The following is a 19,066-nucleotide window of genomic DNA, read 5'->3' on the forward strand; positions in this document are numbered from 1 at the left end:
TGACATGAATTTTCTTTTTGCACACAGCCTTCAGGTGCTGCTGATGACTTTAATACACTAATTAAGGACCCATAATATTCCACACTATACATATTATTCCCATTTCCTGGAAAGTTTCCACTAAAACCAGAACTTGAATATTCTAATAGCTACACTGCTTCACTCTTTCACATAATTCATGAAGAAAGGCTTCCTTAAGCATCTCTTAGAAAATGTAGATAAGCTGATTTTCCCTAATTTCACTGTTTCTGTCTCTTTGAAAGTACATTATGAAATACTCCTACCTCTTGTAAGCAATGCTGTATTTGCAACTCCCAGGTATAAATGTTCAAGACGAATGTGGTAGTGACTGGCCAGCTATTCATCAAACTTGTTTCCTCCTCTTCCTGGACTACTGCTAGACTACTTTTCCCAGCCTCCTCTGTAGTTAGGTGTGGTCATGTGACTAAATTCAACCCAAAGAAATGTGGGTGTGCCTACGGAAACTTCCCACATAAACCTATTTTTTCCATTTCCCTTCCATCAGCTCAGTCGAGAGATGTACACTGACCTTGGAATCCAAAGCAGAATATAAGTCATAAGTTAGAACCTGGGGCCTGAATCACCACTAGAGAAAGAACGGCCTGCCACTTGGGAAAGTCTTTTTAATCTTTATGTGAGGAAGAAATAACCTTCTTTTCTGTTTGAACTACATTATAGGGAGTTTTTTGGTAGTGTTACAGTAATGAACACAGTAAACATTATATAAACTGAATTACCCACCAAAATTAATTGTGATAAGTGAAGTTGCGAAGAAATAAATGTGCAAAATAAATTTAAACTGAACATTTTGGTAAAAGATTTGTACCTCACTTTTAAAGCATTGTCCCTCAGGAATTGGAGAATAAATAAAATGCTCTCTCTGGTTTATGTTTCAAACTTGAATATCAGATTGAGAAGTTTATAGCAATAGCAAAAAAGAGAGTCAGTTAACTAGGAAGTTAAAGTAGTAGAAGAAAACCCAAAATAATATTTAATACATTTAACGTTCCTTATTTCCTACCAATACCGTACTCCCATCAAATTCTGTTACAAAACTTCAAGAGACTGATTTATGTGATTATCTTAGAATATTGTTCTTGAACACAACTTGAAATAAATAATTAGCTGGGAACCTGAAAATATTTTAGTTACACAGAGCTTATAAAAATGAGATCTGACCTGTATTTCATTAAAAAGCCAACTGATCAGACTCATCTCGGGAAGCCATAACCTACCTGATTTGTCCTGTGACTCTATTTCATTTTACCATTCATTTTCTATGGTAACATACTGTGAACAAACTGAAGAGAAAATACCCACTTGGACATTTTGATATTTGTTTGTAGCTTTGTCCTGGTTTTAGTTCCCTACTTAAGGACTAAATGGCACCACAGTGGGTAATGCACTGGAGTAAAAGTGGTGAATCATTAAAGAGTTCGTAAATTTTAAAAACAGGGGCAGGCCTTCTGGGCCCCATATGCTTCTAGAAAACCCAATGTTGTGCTGTATTAATTGAACCGTGAAACTTTTATTAGTCCTCTTTAAAAATGCTTGCAGTGAAGTTTTTATTAATGCTTGCCCTCAAATTGTTTATACTACTTAGCATTTCCATAACAATTTATATTTCAAAAAACTTTTTGATCATTAGTTAAATCTACCACATTTCTATAAGAGAATGCAGCTGCTTAGCAAAACAGAGACATGGCAGGAAAACTCAATTAATTTTTGCCTAACATTTGCCAATGAGAAAAGGAATAGAATATAAGATCTTCCACAGACCTTTAACTTCTGTTTGTATAAGCCTGGTCCTCTCACTCCGTATCAGTGGAGTAATATTAAGTGTTCTCACAGTGGTGAAGAAAAGAGAAATTAGCTACCTTTATGCAATGGGCTTTGAAAACTAACGTTACAGGACTTTACAACAGCTTTAGCAGCTCTACTATCCAAACTCACCTAAACGCCCACAAGGCCAAAAGCACTGCCCGATCGATATCAAGAGGCATCATGCACACTGTGTTCTAGGTTTCAAAAATTCCTTTGGCTACATTTTTGTCAAAATTACATTATATAAATTAGATTCATCAAAAGTAAAAGTCATGCTGGAATCATTCTAAGGTTGATGCAGCCCAATTATTTTTAAAAATGTCCAGGCTTAAATCATGTTTTCTATATTCTTGGGATCATACTAAAAATCTGATCTGGGTTAAAATAGGTAGTAATCAGTTTTGAGTGGGGGGGACATGTACTCTATCTATGTCTTTGGGTCACCTCCACATAAAAACAGGATGTCCTAGACAGCAGAGAACACATGTAAGCCCAGAGAATTTCCCCACAAATTATTACCTCCTCTCATTTTCAATAGCACTAGCTTTTCATTTAGCAGAAAGCAAAATCACTGAGTTATATATTAGCTCACAGGAGAAATACTTACATTGAGATAGGCTTTAATGGTGTATTTTTTGTTTGTCTAGAGTCTCAAAATGAGAAATTCTAGTGCTTGTTAGATTAAAAAACATTTCTGCACTTTGCCAAGTCACAGTGAAGAGCATGATGCAATCTGTTATCTAGTACCCTCCACCCAAGCTGACTGCACAATTCTCTTTAGGGGAGGAGTCGGAGAATCTGTATAACAAGAGCCCCATGTGATTTTTATTATCTGACTTGTTTGGAAAATTCTAGATTAGATGAGCCCTAAAGTCTTTCCTTCTGAGATTTGGCAATCCTGATAAAAAAAATAAATTACTAGAAATGTCATCCATATTGATGTACAGAAGAAATTAATTTCTGCTCCTCTGTTTATTAAAATACTTAATACAGTGAACGGACCAAAACTACTCACTTTTCTGTCTCTCCCACCAAAGAGTGCTGTCCATGAGGGTAGAAACCATGATTTAGTACTCTTTGCGTCCCTACTGAGCAACACACAGCCTGGCACTAAATGCTTAATGAGCTTTGCATGATTGACTATCCGAACTGCAGCAGCTAGCTGCCAATCTTATCCAGACAGTCTTCCCTCCATTCAGGTTCCTCAGTGCCCAAAAGCAACACCCAGTGCTCTAACTTAGAACATTACTGAGGCACCAAGATTAAAATAAAAACCAGTGAATTCTATATTCAAAAATCAGCACTTATTGTTTGACTGAATACATGATCAAGATGGTAATATTTAGTACTTGATATCAACTATAATTGAACATGGATGGAGAAGTTTTATGAGGAAAACAAGAATTCACACTATCCCAGAACCAATTTTCAAGACAAACATAAATACTCTGTCCAAAGCACTGACTATTAAAGAATTTCTGGAATAACTGGAGTGAGTCTATTTTTCTGGTGCACAATAACTCCTTAAAGCCCTTTGCAGAACAAAAGCAAAACAAATGGATGGTGATTGCCTCAGGCCAATTTAAGTTCCTTTTTAGATAGCTTTTTTTTTTTTTTGAAGAGATGTAAGATAAACACTTTTTCTAAATCAAAAGATTAGGTTGTTTCTCACCAGTAGAATATATATGGCACCATAAGATACAGGCTAATAATAGCAGAAGAATGTTTTCATGTTTATGACCAGAACATTTCCTTTTACATATGCAAAGTGCATTTCAGGTCTCTGATCATAGTTTGCATTTGTAATAAGTAGAGAAGACTCCCACCCACCTGGCCCATTTGCTATGACTTCCCTCAGTTCATATTTCATTCATAAAAACTTCCCAAACAGAATTGATTAAGACCTCTGTATACTGCTCTCAAGAGAGCAGAACATTACCAGCTGTGAGTCAGCATCAGATGTATATGGAATTAATCCAAGTATTTGGTATTATTTTACTTCATGTTTTTTGAAAGAGTCCAAAGTATTTGCCAATCTTATGTATTACAATACATTTATATATAGAAGCTCTGAGTTTAAAAAAAAATGCTACAAATTGTTATCATCGGAGTATAAAACGTTGAGCTATACAACATACTATTCCCTCCTCCTTTATATGCACTTCGAAGCAAGAATTCATGTCCACTTTCTACACAACCAACAACCTATGCTGGATAGACAATAAGACTTCTATTTAACTTCAGATCTCCTTTAATCGTGTCTGTTTCTTCTCCCTCAGGAGGAGTTAGGTACATGCACTCTCTGTTTTCCTTCTCTCTTTTACCACACAAAGTTCGGTAATGTTACTCCTGGCCATAGGCTCCTTACATACCCACACCATTTCTGTAGCTTTCTTGCCCAGTATACTTTACCTTTTAAGCAGTTATCTCAACAGCAACAAAAATCTCACCCTGCTCCACACATAAGATGAGAAAACTAAGAGTGGTATCACCCTTACACCAATCTTCCAAAAAAAAACATGACTTTTAGAATGAAATTAGATGTGATACGGACCTACTGAGAAATCCTCTAAGGCGCCCAGAGCTCAGGTTAAGTATAAATATTTCTCACCTGTTTATCTGCCTGCTATTGCGTCCACTTTTCTGTAAGCATGTAACATTTTAAAATATTTCTTATTACATTGTACAGATTTTCTTCTTTAACTATTGTACAGATTCTCTTCTTTAACTAAGGTTGTCAAAATATTCCTGTATTCATTGCAAGCTAGTTAACCTTTAAATAGGCTTTGATGGCCTAAACTGGGAATCTAACCACTTAAAATAGTGTCGTTAATGGGATTATGTGTTTCTCATTAAAAACAAGTGGGGCTTGGGGCACCTGGGTGGCTCAGTCGTTAAGCGTCTGCCTTCGGCTCAGGTCATGATCCCAGGGTCCTGGGATCGAGCCCCGCATCGGGCTCCCTGCTCAGCGGGAAGCCTGCTTTTCCCTCTCCCTCTCCCCCTGCTTGTGTTCCTTCTCTCACTATCTCTCTCTGTCAAATAAATAAATAAATAAATCTTTAAAAAAAAAAAAAAACAAGTGGGGCCAGGTGTAAAGGTGTTAGAAAAATGCTAAAAACCACATAGATACTGAAATTGCTACACTTGTGCTATTTAAAAGTGAGTGAGTTTCATAAATTGAGTTTAATTATAATTTGGATCCAAATTTTTCCTATCTAGTTTTAGCCTTCATTAGCCATGATGGCATCTGCCTTTTATGTCCATTTCAAGATTACATATCCTGGTAAAGTTGCTGTTTCAAATGTTTCATTTGGATACAGTTGTCACCACCATAAATTCTACTTTCTCATCATTCAATCTGCCCTGTCACTGTTCTGTGAAGTCAGCGTGGGAGGTAAACCACCAATACGGGAGGATATGATAGAGGTGGGTGGAGAATAAAGGGATGTGACACTTTTTTTTAAATACGTAAAAAGTCTATTTTCTGGTCTGGAGAATTAAAAACAAACCCCTATATAAATTCTAGACCATAATTTCCAGAAATGGAGGAAGTTTTCTGCCACTTCTGTACTTAGTCAACTTGTTCCTACTGATTTTAGTATGGTTTTTAATGATACCAACACATTCCATCACAAGAAAAGGGAAAAAAAAATATTTGACTACAGTAGTTCTAAATTAAATGCCTTTTTAAAATTATGCCATTTTGAAAACATTAAATTTAAAATAAATTTATATTTAAAATGCAATATATACAAATAAAAATGCAAACATGATTTTAAGCTCATCATAATAGAAAGGATAATAATAGTATACTACAATTGTGATAAGAAATGGAGCTCTCCCACAGGGCTGTCTGTGGGGTGAGGGTGGGGCTGGGAGGAGCAGGGCAAAGAGACAAGTATAGCAGGCTACACCAGTGGTTCCCAAAATGTAGTCTCCAGGCAAAGTAACATCACCTGGGACAACCTGTAAAACTTGAAATTCTAGGGCCCCACCCCAGACCTACTGCATCAAAAACTATGGGGATGCATCTAATTATTAACAAGCCCTCTCAGGGATGTTAATGCATGCTGAAGTTTGAGAACCACTGGGCTACAGGGGCTCAGAGACAAGAGACCTAGGTAACTCTTCATCTGTGTATTCAGATGACAATGCCAATTATAAATAATGACTTTAACGAAGAACTGGTATATCTTTTACTATGTCACTTACAATCAACAAGTCATAATTCTACCCTACAATAATTTCCAGTTCCACATTCAACATACATGCTGGCAGGCAGCCTGTTGAGGATGCGGGGAAAGGTTGATGAGACAGTGGAATATCAGAGCAGGGGATCTGGGCGTGGCACTCCACAGAGCGAAAATCTTGGCCAAAGATTTCCTTTTGTAAATCCTGAATATAATATTATACTAGTTTCAACCTCAGGAGTTGGATAACTCAAGGATATCAATATGACAAAAGGGTTGTTTTTTTTTTTTAAGAATATATAGAAATAGAAATAAATTATCCTATAATGATCCAAGCAGAAAATTCTTTTACAATTTGTCCATGATTAACATGGGATATCCGACCCTACTCCATCACTCTGAGACTTGAATTATGTTTGTTCCAAAAGTGACACCCTGTTCCTGCAGGAATGGGTGTTGGCTCTGCTAATCACAACACTATATGAGCCACGTATTACACTAGACTCAGAGGAAGCAGGTGCTGAGATTGTAATTAAATACGTATATAGGAAACAGGAGTGGCTGCAAAGAAGGCCGGGGAGGAGAAGTATCCTTCCTGTGTGTCAAAGAGATGGAGAAAGTGTAAATTGTGTGCCCACAGCACAATTTAAAAGCATACAGACACATACTAGTTCAGAAAGACTATGGGTGTGAATTAGATGCCTACATCATATTTAATAAATATTAATAACATCACAAAATCCAATCCAAATGCCGTATTAGGAGCAGAAGGATTAAAGCCTAGTGCTCAGATAACAATGCAAATGAAATTAGTGCCTGGAAAGCAAACTGGGTTATGTAATAGAGGATTAGCTATGGAATACAAAATTCAGAACTCATTATATTAACCAATCTTTGTCAGAAAAAAAAAAAAAAGTCCTTTCATGACTTAAGTTGCTTGCTTTGAAGCAACACAAAGCAACATCTTTCATATAAAGTCTGTTAATAGTTTAAGAAGGAACCAGACTGACCAGGCTGCACTGGCGAGCTCATCATGGGACTCTGGAGAAGGACGGTGAGGACAGGATGCAGACCCACAACCTTCCTTCAGCTGTCAATGTTGGTCCAGGAGGGGCTGGTAGATGAGAAATCTAGAATGTACAGAAAAATTACATGTGTATGATACAGGTTATGTCGAGCCACACAGAGACAGAACTGGCTTTGCATCTCAGCTCAGCCACAGGGCGACCGTGGGTCTTTGAAGCAGTCATACCAACTACTTGGTGTCTTAAGTCTTCATCCATAAAAGAGCAAATTGACCAGTCACGCTTAAAGCACAGAAATATCGTGAACACCAAGTAATATGATAGGTGTGGAAGGAATCTGTGAGGAAGAAAGCACTTCCCAAAATTATAATTAGTTTCCTGTATACCATTCACTCTAATTCGTCTGCTGTTATCATTATTATACCAATTAAAAATATTTTTTGGAATTTGGATAGAAGTGTCTCATTACATAGTACTCTTAAATATCACTGTCAAAGATTTCCTTCTAGGGACAGGAGTTCTTAGTGAAAAAAGTGTAATGGACTAAAATAAGGAACAAGTAGGCCATGAACTATGGGAGTGAGAGAAACCCCCTATTACAATTTCCATTTCTTCTTGAAATCTTTTGCAGTCTTGTTCCAGCCAAAAGTAGTAACAGCCAAGTCTTTCTAGGAGTGGCACTTACAGGATGGACTTCTTGAAAGGAATTTAAGGGACTTTCTGCTTTTAATTTGAATGTACTCTCACTTCTAGACACTTCAGCAAAGGAAAAACAAATGGAAGGACATTTTCCTCACAGTTTACTGGAATGTCAAAGTTTAAAAAAAGAAAGAGGAAGAAGAAGCTTTTAAAGTTGCACTTAATGAGTTTCTTACTAAAATAGTATATCCCAATTGCACTATTTTTAAAGACAGAATGCTGTAACGCTGAGAATTATACTTCTCTTTATCTTGAGAATCCAACATATTTATTGGGACTCATTTTCCCATCAGTATTTTGAAAGTGTTATTACTATTTTTGCCCAAATGTATAAAGCAGAATATAAATACACATTTCCTTTGAAAAACTATGTAACACCACCAAGAGCACCTATCATACTTCAAATGGTCTCTACACAGAAATAGGCTAGTAACTAAAACAGTTAAGTGAGAGTCATCGGTTCAGCAGGCTATTTCTCATCTTATCTTTGGTCCTGGAAAAGGATTAAAATTTAGTAACAAGAAAATGTATACTTTTATAAATCTTCTTCAAAAGTGATAGTGATGTGTTTATTTTACACTTACTTGTACCTAATTATACTGATCAGCATTATTTTAAGAATCTTAATTTCCATGTTGATGAGAAAGCAATATTTCTACCAAAAAAAGATGAAAAATGAAAAGCGGAAAACTCTTTTGATTTCTGTATCAGCAGAAGCATACTGACATTGACATTGGCTTCAAAATGAAAAGGTGTCAATGTCATATTTTAAAGTAATAACACTCGTGTATAGTTCTTTAGAGTCACAGAGTACTTGTAGACATATCGCCATATTTAATATCATTTTCACGTCAACCATGCTAATAGATACTTGTAACTCTCCCCTCCCTTTATGGGTAAGAAAAACGAGATACTGTCTGCTTCATAATTAAAAGGTAATAAAGCAAAATCAAAACTGAAACTGAGTGAGACTTGAATTTATAGACTTTAAAATTAATGAATGTGGACTTTGAAGATTTTGACATTTTTACTTTTTTACATTGCAGTCTGACATATTTCATAAATGCTCTTGATACATTCTTGATTCTCAATGCACAGTTTAATTTTAAATTAAGAATAACAAAAAGCAAGAGACAGGAAACCTTAAGAGTATGTAAGTGAAGTAGTACTGAAAGATGTCTTCCATCAGGGGCTGAGTTACTCTGTGTTTAAAAAAAAAATTAATCTATAATGTCACTTTGTTCAATTAATACTTGTTTACATACAAATACAACTAAATTTAACCAATAATCTCCAAAAGTTCAATTGTGATAACACTAAACCAAAGTTCTACTACTCGTCCACAAATCCAAAATTAAAAAGATGTTTCTATTTCCACACACCTGCCATTTCCCCAAACATACATAATGTCCATGACATGCTGATTAGTGGCTAGTTACATAATTGTTGGGTTTTGCCTTCACAGCTCTTGACCTGACTTGCAAAATGAATCTCTGATGCAAATATGAATTTGGCTTCCAAAATATCAGTAAATATTTAAAATGTACACTACTCTCTCTGCCATTCTGCCATTTTAATAACTGCCTAATCATGACATACTCTTCTAATATTATGAAAGCCTTGTTATCTGAACACTGTAAAAAGAAAATTAATATGCATTTCTATGTTGATTCATACTAGTTTCCACTTACTGCATCTCCATTCCCCATGAGCCACATTAAACCAAAATTATCATGACGACTACAGCTGCATAACTGAACTATGGTCATTTTAAAAATTCTCCTAAACTGTTTCAGGAGTATCGATCGATCCTTTACACATAAATGCACCATGTGTATATATGTGTGTATGCACACACATGCGCATCATCAGCTACATAAACTTTTCTTCCCTTGTGGCCAACAAAACCAACAGATTAACAGCCTTGTTCACACCTTTTAGGGACAAAACTGATACAGAATTTTACACAAATCAAGACAGTTTTTAGCTACTTAGAAAAGAAAGAGGGGTCAGTGGGAGAACATCTGTCAATGAGAATGGGCAATTTATTCTTAAATCTTCCCACATTTCTTTATCCAAATGAGCTGCAGAGAAACAGACTATTTTCTTAGAATGGGGAAATTTTCCCCTAGTACATTAGTCATTCTTACAATAAGCCTGATGTAGAAATAATAGGAAACTGGCTTTCAAGTGGGTAGATAAATGAAAAAAAGAAAAAAAAAAGCAAGTAATGCTGATTGTGAGTACAAACTATCCAAGCAGATATTTGCTTTCAATTAATAGTTTCAATTAATTTGCACATTAATTTGTCCATGCTATAAAAATATATACATGAACAGGGCGCCTGGGTGGCTCAGTTGGTTAAGCGACTGCCTTCGGCTCAGGTCATGATCCTGGACTCACAGGATCGAGTCCCGCATCGGGCTCCCTGCTCGGCAGGGAGCCTGCTTCTCCCTCTGACCCTTCCCCCTCTCATGTGCTCTCTCTCTCTCTCATTCTGTCTCAAATAAATAAATAAAATCTTTAAAAAAAAATATATATATATATATATATACATGAACATTTAAGGAGATAAACACAACCAAGAGCAAAATTGCTGCTATGAATCTTTCACCTATTGAGATCCAAGAATGGTTACTTTGGTTCCTGAATCTATTCTTTGAGCTACGTAAATCCGCAATAAGGGACTAGGAGTCTTTGCTTCAAAAGATCAGTTCTGACAAGAAGTTGGTCAGCTGCCTCCGAGTCAGTTACTGCTATAATATCTTGGGATATAGCACAGTGCAAGAGTCCAAGGCGCTGACACCTTGCAACGACCCAGCTTGCCCGTGCAGCCAGGGAAAGAGAGGGCACTGACACATTACAGTGCCCCAGGCCACAGTGCTCTCATTAATAGCATTGTGGGGGTGTTTCCAGAGGTCCTTCAGCCATTCCACCTCCATTGCCTGCTCCATAGTAGTCACACGGCAAGTCAGCAGAACTTTACAGACATAAAGAATTTGCTCAAGGATGATCTCCTCTGATCTTCACAAGAGTTCTTTGGAGTATACTGATAAGCCATTATTATTCCCATTTTACAGATGAGGAATCAGAGGCTTAGAGAGTTTCAGGGATTTGGTCATAGACACATAGGTGGTAAAATGGAAGGGCTGGTCTTCTGACTTTGAGCCCAGTGTTCTCTGTAGCATCACAATGCATTACAGACCACTCTAGCAGAGCTGCTTAAATATCAAGACTGTGTCTACCTACTCATCACAATTTTAGTAATGACTCATTAAGTAACAAGTCTCCTTTACTAAAGAACCTATCTAGCCATTGAATAGACTGAACTCATTCACAAAAAACAATAAAATAAATAGAAAATTTGGAATGAACGTCTACATGAATTCTCACGGTGTAAGCTTTCATTTCCATAGACTTAGACTTCATAGTCCTACCACAATCTTTTTTGGTTTTTTAACTACAGTCTGAGCTTCTTACTATAGTTCTTTTTTCCTTATGGACAATTGGTATTATTTTGGACAACGTGTCCCTAAGAAAACAATGCTTTTGTAATTTTACAACTAACAAAAACTGTGTGTCTCTAAAATATCTTTCTGAGACCTAGGGCAAGTCGTACAGCTCAGTCTACAAAGCTATTCACACTCGACCCCAGGTCCTTTCTCTTCTTAGATGGAGCCAGTAGAGCCCCAATTCCTCTAACGAGTTGGCTCCGTGAGCTGACTCAGCTCATAACATCTACTGTAAGAGAGTTTAGGGGTGAAATAAGCCTCCTGTGCCAGTGCATTGAGTGTCATCAGACCCACAGTCTCGCTCTCATGCCTCAGAATGTGAAATTCTGCCGTAATTTCATCTTTAAAGGAAAACACTAGAAAATTACTCTTAATACTCTATTCAATTCAACAAACTCTTATTGAGTACATACAAGACATCCCATCACCCATTTTGGAAACCTCAGATTATATTTCACTTCTCTGATTCTTACATTTCCTACAGATAATCACCAGAGCCAGTACACTAATATCTTAAAAATATCTTTCATATCTGAGCCCTTCTTTCCATTTCAATGAATGCTGCCTTGGCTTAAGTAATTATTTATCTTTTTGAAGCTTGCTTTTATTTGTTTATTTATTTCTTTAAAAGAGACAGAGAGAGTGAGAGCGAGTGGGGGGAGGGGCAGAGGGAAAGGGAGAGGGAAATCATCTCAAGCAGACTCCACACTGAACATGGAGCCCAATGCAGGGCTCGATCCCATGACCCTGAGATCATGACCTGAGCCAAAACCAAGATTGAGATGCTTAACCAAGTGAGCCACCCAGGCGCCCCTCAAGTAATTATTCAAATTAATTAGATTCTTCATCAAGCCTTCTCTCTGGCATCCCTGCCTCTAGGGACCATCTGAATGAATGAATGAATGGGTGAGTAAATAACACTTGGTGACCTGCATACTCTTCAGTTGGTGTTCATGTTCCTTCATAATTCATTTCTTCCCACCCCACTTTCTCTCCTTCCTTCTTCTCCTCACACTTAAGTCCTGTGTTTCCACGCAATCTGTCATTATGTTCAACATTATTAACAACTGCTGACGCACAGGCCCCAAATAACCAAAATGAACACTACCTGAACGGCTGTACGGAAGCACATCAGCCGCCTGTGGGTCCCGATTATTCGGGATAGTACCATTCATATTCACATTTCCATGCTTTAGTACCTCTTTCTGCAAAGGATACTATCACCTCTTTGCTACTTCCCAGATCAAATTCTCTTAAGACCACCTTCATGAGAATTCTTAACCAACCACTCCAAGTAAAAGGCCAGCTTCCTCAACTATATTCCTTCCCACTGTGTCTTGTACCGTACACCTCTAATAACACCCCTTGTGTAGATAATAACAACCCCTCTTCTGTTAGCCAGGTACTTCTCTACCCACCGTAAGACTACGTTCCTCAGTTCAGGCATTGTACTGTATTCATCTCAGTAATCCCCACACCTAGCACAGCACCTGGAACATATAGATACACAATAAATTCTTGATAAATGACTCAACAAAGGGGAAAGGCTAAACTAATGAATCTATAAGTTGCCTGACTTTAGGGCAGAATCATTTATCCAATGTTTTAGTATAGAGCTCTGAAGGACTAGAACAAAGTCCTTGGATTTGGGCCAAAAAAAACAGTACTCTACAGTTTGGGCCACCACCTAGGAAGAGCAGACCCAATGGGGTGGATGCCTTCATGGATCAGGGGAAGGCACCAATACACCAAAATACAAATTTGCCTGTGAATGATGTTATCCATGATACCACCATTTTCTAGGCTTTTGGACTGAAGTGATTTCTCAGATCACTGGAAGGGTTCAGCTTCTCACCTTATCAGCCTCAGCTTTTTCTCCTCTCAAGGAAATCCATTTCTTTATTAGACAAGCTCTATAAAATCTCCACAATTATATCAAAATAATCAAACCACTATTCATCAAGACTCGAGAGAATGGGATACAGAGATTTAAGGATCCTTGTTCCCCTTCAATTTTAGTAACAGAAGCAGGACTGTGCAAATAATGCTCCTGACAATATTTAAAGCTGTCTTAAGCAACAGGACCCTGGAGACCCTGGAGACCCTGGGGACTGGGAAACTGATGGACATAACGAGAGCCACACCAATGATACAGTGATTTAACCTCACCTGATACCACAGCAGACACCTGGTGACTCCAAATCACCGAACACACTGGTAAAGACTGGCACATCAACTCCTTTTGGCTCATTCTGGTCTCTGGGCAGTTACCTATGCAAGACTATTGGTTTTACTCCCCACCTGCTTGCCAGATGTTTGCGGACTTCACCTTTGAGCACAGCTAAAAACAGAACGTGTCACCCAAAGGGCCACACAACTCACACGCACTCTCCATGCTTACATTTTTAGAGCAAATAATAAGCTCCATTCTAAGACTTTTAGGAGAGCCTTTTAAGCACAGGCTACAATGTAGGTGTAATATAGAGCAGGAAACGCAGCTTGGGAGGTTAGTTATGCATATATTTTGCATATCTAAGATGGAATTCAGTAGTCTAAAAATACGTAACACAATTAGGAGTGGTCTGCTGGTTATTTCATTTTGTAAGAAGTCCTGCCAACTACAGTACCTGCACTAATAAAACAGACCTTTTCTTAGTAAGTCTTGTTTTTTAAAACATTGGGCTTAGCCCCAGGGACTCCAGTACCCAAGTCATGTCCTAAACGGCTTCTATATAATGAAAACCATTTTATCAAAAACTCTTACTGCACTGATTTTTATTGGATCATCTTTGAAAGCCCCTACCTGCAACTTCCCTCCTTGGACAACAGGGAATAGGGAGTCTCAGCCACCATTATCATCAGTTTGAGTTTAAAACTAGAATCACAATACCCAGAAACTGCAGGACATACAAGGCTCCTTTTCAGTCATGGCAAAAGGGTTGTTAGAAAAAGAGCTTTGTCTACCTGTAAATACACAAGAGACAGAAGTCCAAAATAGAATTGTGAAAAGGAAGTAATAGTCGAAGTAAAGGAACTTGTAACAGACAACCTCTGATACCCAGGCCGCAGGAGGGCTTTGTAATTCTTACACTATAACCTTCCCTGCAGAAAACTGCCCGATCAAGCATGCTTAAAAGAACCTGGCTCCCCGTCTACTCCCTTGCTAGTGTGGAGGCATGGGTTATGATCAGCTAGCCAAACACAAAAGACCTTTATCCATCGCTGCAATTTAGATTGGCATAGTTCTCTTTTCCAAACTTCAATATTGAATACATTTTTTTACATGTCTGTGATTTCTTTAATGCTGCAACCTACGTCTTGAAGATCTGATAATCCCTTCATGCAGCAAATTGCCCATGTAAAACGTCTCACTAGCTGGGTGGTATGGAAGTCAATTAACCTCTCTGAGCCTCAGATGCTTAAACATGAATTATTTAACTCACCAGGTCGTTGTGAGTCTTGGAAAAAATAAGCGTAAAGTAATCGGTAAGGAGAAAGTGCACAAAAATGTTGACTATTATTATCATTATTAGTATAGGAATTGTGTTTTACTTCAGGCCAAGTTCCCTCCCAGGAGGTATCTGTGATACACGGAGCCTCTCACCCTGGAACAGTTCTGCGGCACAGCTATTAATCTTTCTCACTCCACCAGGGTTACAACAGGGATCTAATTACTAAAGCTCTTCTTCTCCTTTCTTTGCTTCTTTTTTAGAAGGCAAATGTGCGTTCTATGGAAATACAGTGTGCCATCCTTTGTTTGTGAATATACTCTGTTTACCCTGATCTTTCACTGACTGATGTTACAAAGATATTTTTTAAATCACTTCTTGGGTGTTGATGGAAAGGAAAGCGTAAGGTTATCAAAAACAGTAAGTTAGGAACAATTATCATTTTGTAGAAATCTGAAAAGAAACAGGAAGTATAGTCCCCAAGCACTGTCTAAATCCTTCTAAAAAGAACTTTTCTATTGTTTTAACAGATCACCTTGGAATTTCAGTGGACTCAAAGGCCTCTCCTCCTATCTTGAGGAGGATTTCACTAATAATTTTACTCGCTGCTCTATCTACTGCTGGTAGTCAGTTCGATTTTTAGCCAGCCAAGACATATCTCCAGACACGGACAGACATGCACCTGAGGGGAAGAAATGACAACAGCAGAATGCCCACACAATGAAGAAGGGAAACAGGATGAGCCGTGAGCCACGAGATGGCAGGTGCACGGGTTACCTCCCCAAGCAATACCCACGTTGTCACTGACTCCTTTTACTTCTCACTTCTCTAACTTTGGCCCTCTTTTCTACTAGCCTTCTCCAGAATCTCTTCCAACTGAACAGGTCATTTACTTCATTGATCCCTTTCTGAAGAACCCCCACTCCCTTAACTAATGAGTTGAACCAACCTCGCACCTTCCATCTTTGCCTTCTCATCTCCTCCCAAAGAACTATAGTTGATACCTAAGATTTATCTCAATTCCATCCCTCTCTGGTTCTTTTCTTACCTATACTTGTTCTTTCTCTACAGAGGCTTCCTTTGAACACACACTGTTATCTTAGGATACCCCTCAATTTCCAGAATACACTGATATATAATAAATAAATCATCGTTATCAAATATCTTGTTCTTTGAACTTTACCCTCCCAATGATTACTGACTTTTCTAACTGACACAAACCTCGCATTTATATTCAGGTTAAGATGAACCCAGGTTCAGGGCACCTGGGCGGCTCAGTTGGTTAAGCGCCTGCCTTCAGCTCAGGTCATGATCCCGAGGTCTGGGATCGAACACAACATGGGGCTCCATGCTCAGTGGGGAGCCTACTTCTCTCTCTCCATCTGCTGCTCCCCCTGCTTGTGCTCTCTCTCTCGCTCTCTCTCCCACCATCAAATAAATAAATAAAATCTTAAAAAAAAAAAAAAAGATCAACCCAGGTTCATGCTATGGAGCACAGGAACAACAGTTTTAGCTATGCTTGAATGTAACGTGTACTTACTGGGTGCTCACTAGGAATGTTCAGTACAGAGCCCAGGGGGTAGCTCAGATAGTCCCTGCCTCACAGATTTCACACCTAGGATCTCTCATAGTGTGATCCAAGGACTCCCCTGAAAATGCAGATTCAGATACTTGGCACTGATCTAAGAACCTCCTAGATTAGAATCTTTGGGACAAAGGCCCAGAAACAGTGTTTTTAACAAGCTTCCACAATCATTCTTAACTGAGCTAAAACATGAGAACCACTGAATATATGAACAATTAAGAAATAAAATAACAAAACAGAGAGAGAGAGTAACACAGTGAAAGAGTGCACTGGTTTACAGTCTGACTGACCTTAATGTAAATTCCACCTCTGATTTTCTTACTATATTCTCACAGGCAAATTATTTTACCACTCTGTCCTTCCATTTGCTCACCGGTAAATTGCTGACTTATTTAAGACCTACTTGTAGGGACAAAAAACAATGTATTTAAAATACTTAGCACAGTGCTCAACCAATGCGAGATACCATCCTGTCAGTCAGGGCCTCTGCAGTGCAAAGTGCCCCTGGAACTGGGAAACACTGCAGCCTTAATAGGAATCATTTCTTAAAAGGAACAGGAGAGCATGAGCGCTACAGGGGTTCAAAGGGAGCTTCCACTGGACTCAGAGGTAGAAGGGAGAAGGTGCCTTGGAAGACAGGGCATACAGCTTTAGGATACTGAGCGTTATTCAAACATGCACAGTTGGCAAAAATGTCCTCCCTTCCAGGAAGTTTCCGAAGTCCTAACCTCAATGAATTGTAAATAGCTTCAAGAAACAATTTTAAAATCACCTTGCTGTGTCCTTCAACTATTTCATGATGAAAATGACCTATTTTTGTATTCCCATACCATGAATTATTTTCAGTGTTAAAATAACCCTCAAAGTTATCTCAAGTTCTCTGCTAGTAACAGGATGTTGGTAGTTTGTTTTATGTAGCACATTCCATTCCCCAAAAGATGACAGAATTTTATACAGACTGCTTCTCAAGTACATCATGTTCTTTATATACAAAATGATAGAGCTGACTCCTGCCAGGAGAGGGTACTCTGGATTGTTATACTATTATTGCTGATGGGTTGCAGCTTTCCTATCATCTCTAGGAAGAACTGTGTGAAAGACATCCACTGGGGGTCAGGAAGGCTGCCTTTAGCAAGATGAATATTCAACCTGCTCCAGGAAACTAACTGGCTCATGACAGGATCAAGAGACTTGATCCCATTAGCAAAACACACTAATCAATTAAGCCAACTCACTCTGAGCCAATCTTATTAAACCGCATTATTCCTATAAAGAATAAAGAACAATTCCTCCTCCATTTCAAAAAATGGAGAGAAGTTTCAAATTATAAAACTTGCAAAAAATAAGGTAACAATTACTGAGTATATAAATACAATCTCAGAACTCAAAACAAACTCAGCACTCAATCCACAGGACATTTATCTCCTCTGAGTGAGAAAGCCTCCTTTGAAACTGAGTATCTGCATAAAAACAAAGGGGCTAAACCAACTCATTTTACTGCAGGCAGCTTCTATTAATGTCACATAGGGGAAGAGATACAGCCTTTGCTTTCATATTCCAGTTCTGCAGGAAAAAATATTCATACATATACGTATATATATACACACATATTAAAATAGACTGAGACAGATCAACACATATAAATAGCTCAATGCAACATCTGTAGCAGTCCTTAAGATTGTATTAAAGTCCTTGCTGTTTATCAGGTTGGTAAATCCTATCAGCTCTTAGTTATTTAAATTGCCAGTTGCCGGGCAACCACATCTTCTGTCAACTGTCACTCACTCTTAAGTTCCTCTGCAACACTCCTTTAAGAAAAAAATAGTGAAAAATTCTTGAGATGCTTATTTTGGGCATCAGGAATGCACTTAATTTTATCCCTGAGCTTGAAGAGTCTGAGAATTGAGTGATACTGAGAAAATAAACGCGTTCAGTGAGTTGGAGGAGGGGCAGTGGATGGTACCCAGACAGAAAAGTTGAAAGACTTAGTTAAAGGAAATTTTTTTGGAACCTGGTCCACAGTAAAGGCATGTTTGTGATAGAAGCTTTCCAAAAGAAAATATGCACTCTGAGGGAAATAGGTGATTCTCAACAAAACTGATGTCTAGTTTTTATTTTTTTTAAAGATCTTATTTATTTATTTTGACAGAGAGACAGCGAGAGAGGGAACACAAGCAAGGGGAGTGGGAGAGGGAAAAGCAGGCTTAGGCGGAGCAGGGAGCCCGATGCGGGACTTGATCCCAGGACGCTGGGATCAGGGCCTGAGCCGAAGGCAGACGCCCAACAACTGAGTCACCCAGGCACCCCTACTTATTTTTGTAATCATGCATTCATCACTGAAGGATGAATAAGCATTATAGTCACAGGAATCAACAACTCCTTGCTTCTGACAAATGAAATAGTTACAAATAAAATAATTTACTACCATCTCATGAAAATTTCTACTATGTAAATCTTGTTTTATTTTCTTAGATATAAATCAGCATCCATTATGAGGAATTCTTAATCGCAGGAAACAAACTGAGTGTTGTTGGAGTGGGGGGTGGGGAGGGAGGGATGGGATGACTGGGTGATAGACACTGGGGAGGGTACGTGCTCTGGTAAGCGCTGTGAATTGTGCAGGACTGTTGAGTCTCAGATCTGTACCTCTGAGACAAATAATGCAAGATATGTTAAGAAAAAAAAAGAAGAAGAAGAAGGTAGCGGGAGGGGAGGAATGAAGCGGGGGAAATCGGAGGGGTGGACGAACCATGAGAGAAGA

At 38.3% G+C, this 19,066-nt stretch overlaps 1 protein-coding gene across 4 annotated transcripts in view; it reads right to left on the bottom strand.

The window, feature by feature from the left end:
* The window catches only part of HDAC9 (histone deacetylase 9), a 901,117-nt gene that overhangs the window by 827,396 nt on the left and 54,655 nt on the right, over positions 1-19,066 (bottom strand). For all 4 annotated transcript variants that reach the window (XM_081800450.1, XM_081800453.1, XM_081800451.1 and 1 more), the window contains exon 2: positions 7,046-7,165. In XM_081800450.1, coding sequence (XP_081656576.1) covers positions 7,046-7,070 — 25 coding nt within the window. In that variant the 5' untranslated portion in view covers positions 7,071-7,165. The remainder of the gene's footprint in view (positions 1-7,045; positions 7,166-19,066) is intronic.

This window comes from Leptonychotes weddellii, chromosome 12 (genome assembly GCF_054177405.1).
Source record: "Leptonychotes weddellii isolate Sample4059 chromosome 12, ASM5417740v2, whole genome shotgun sequence".
Taxonomy (NCBI): Eukaryota; Metazoa; Chordata; class Mammalia; order Carnivora; family Phocidae; genus Leptonychotes; species Leptonychotes weddellii.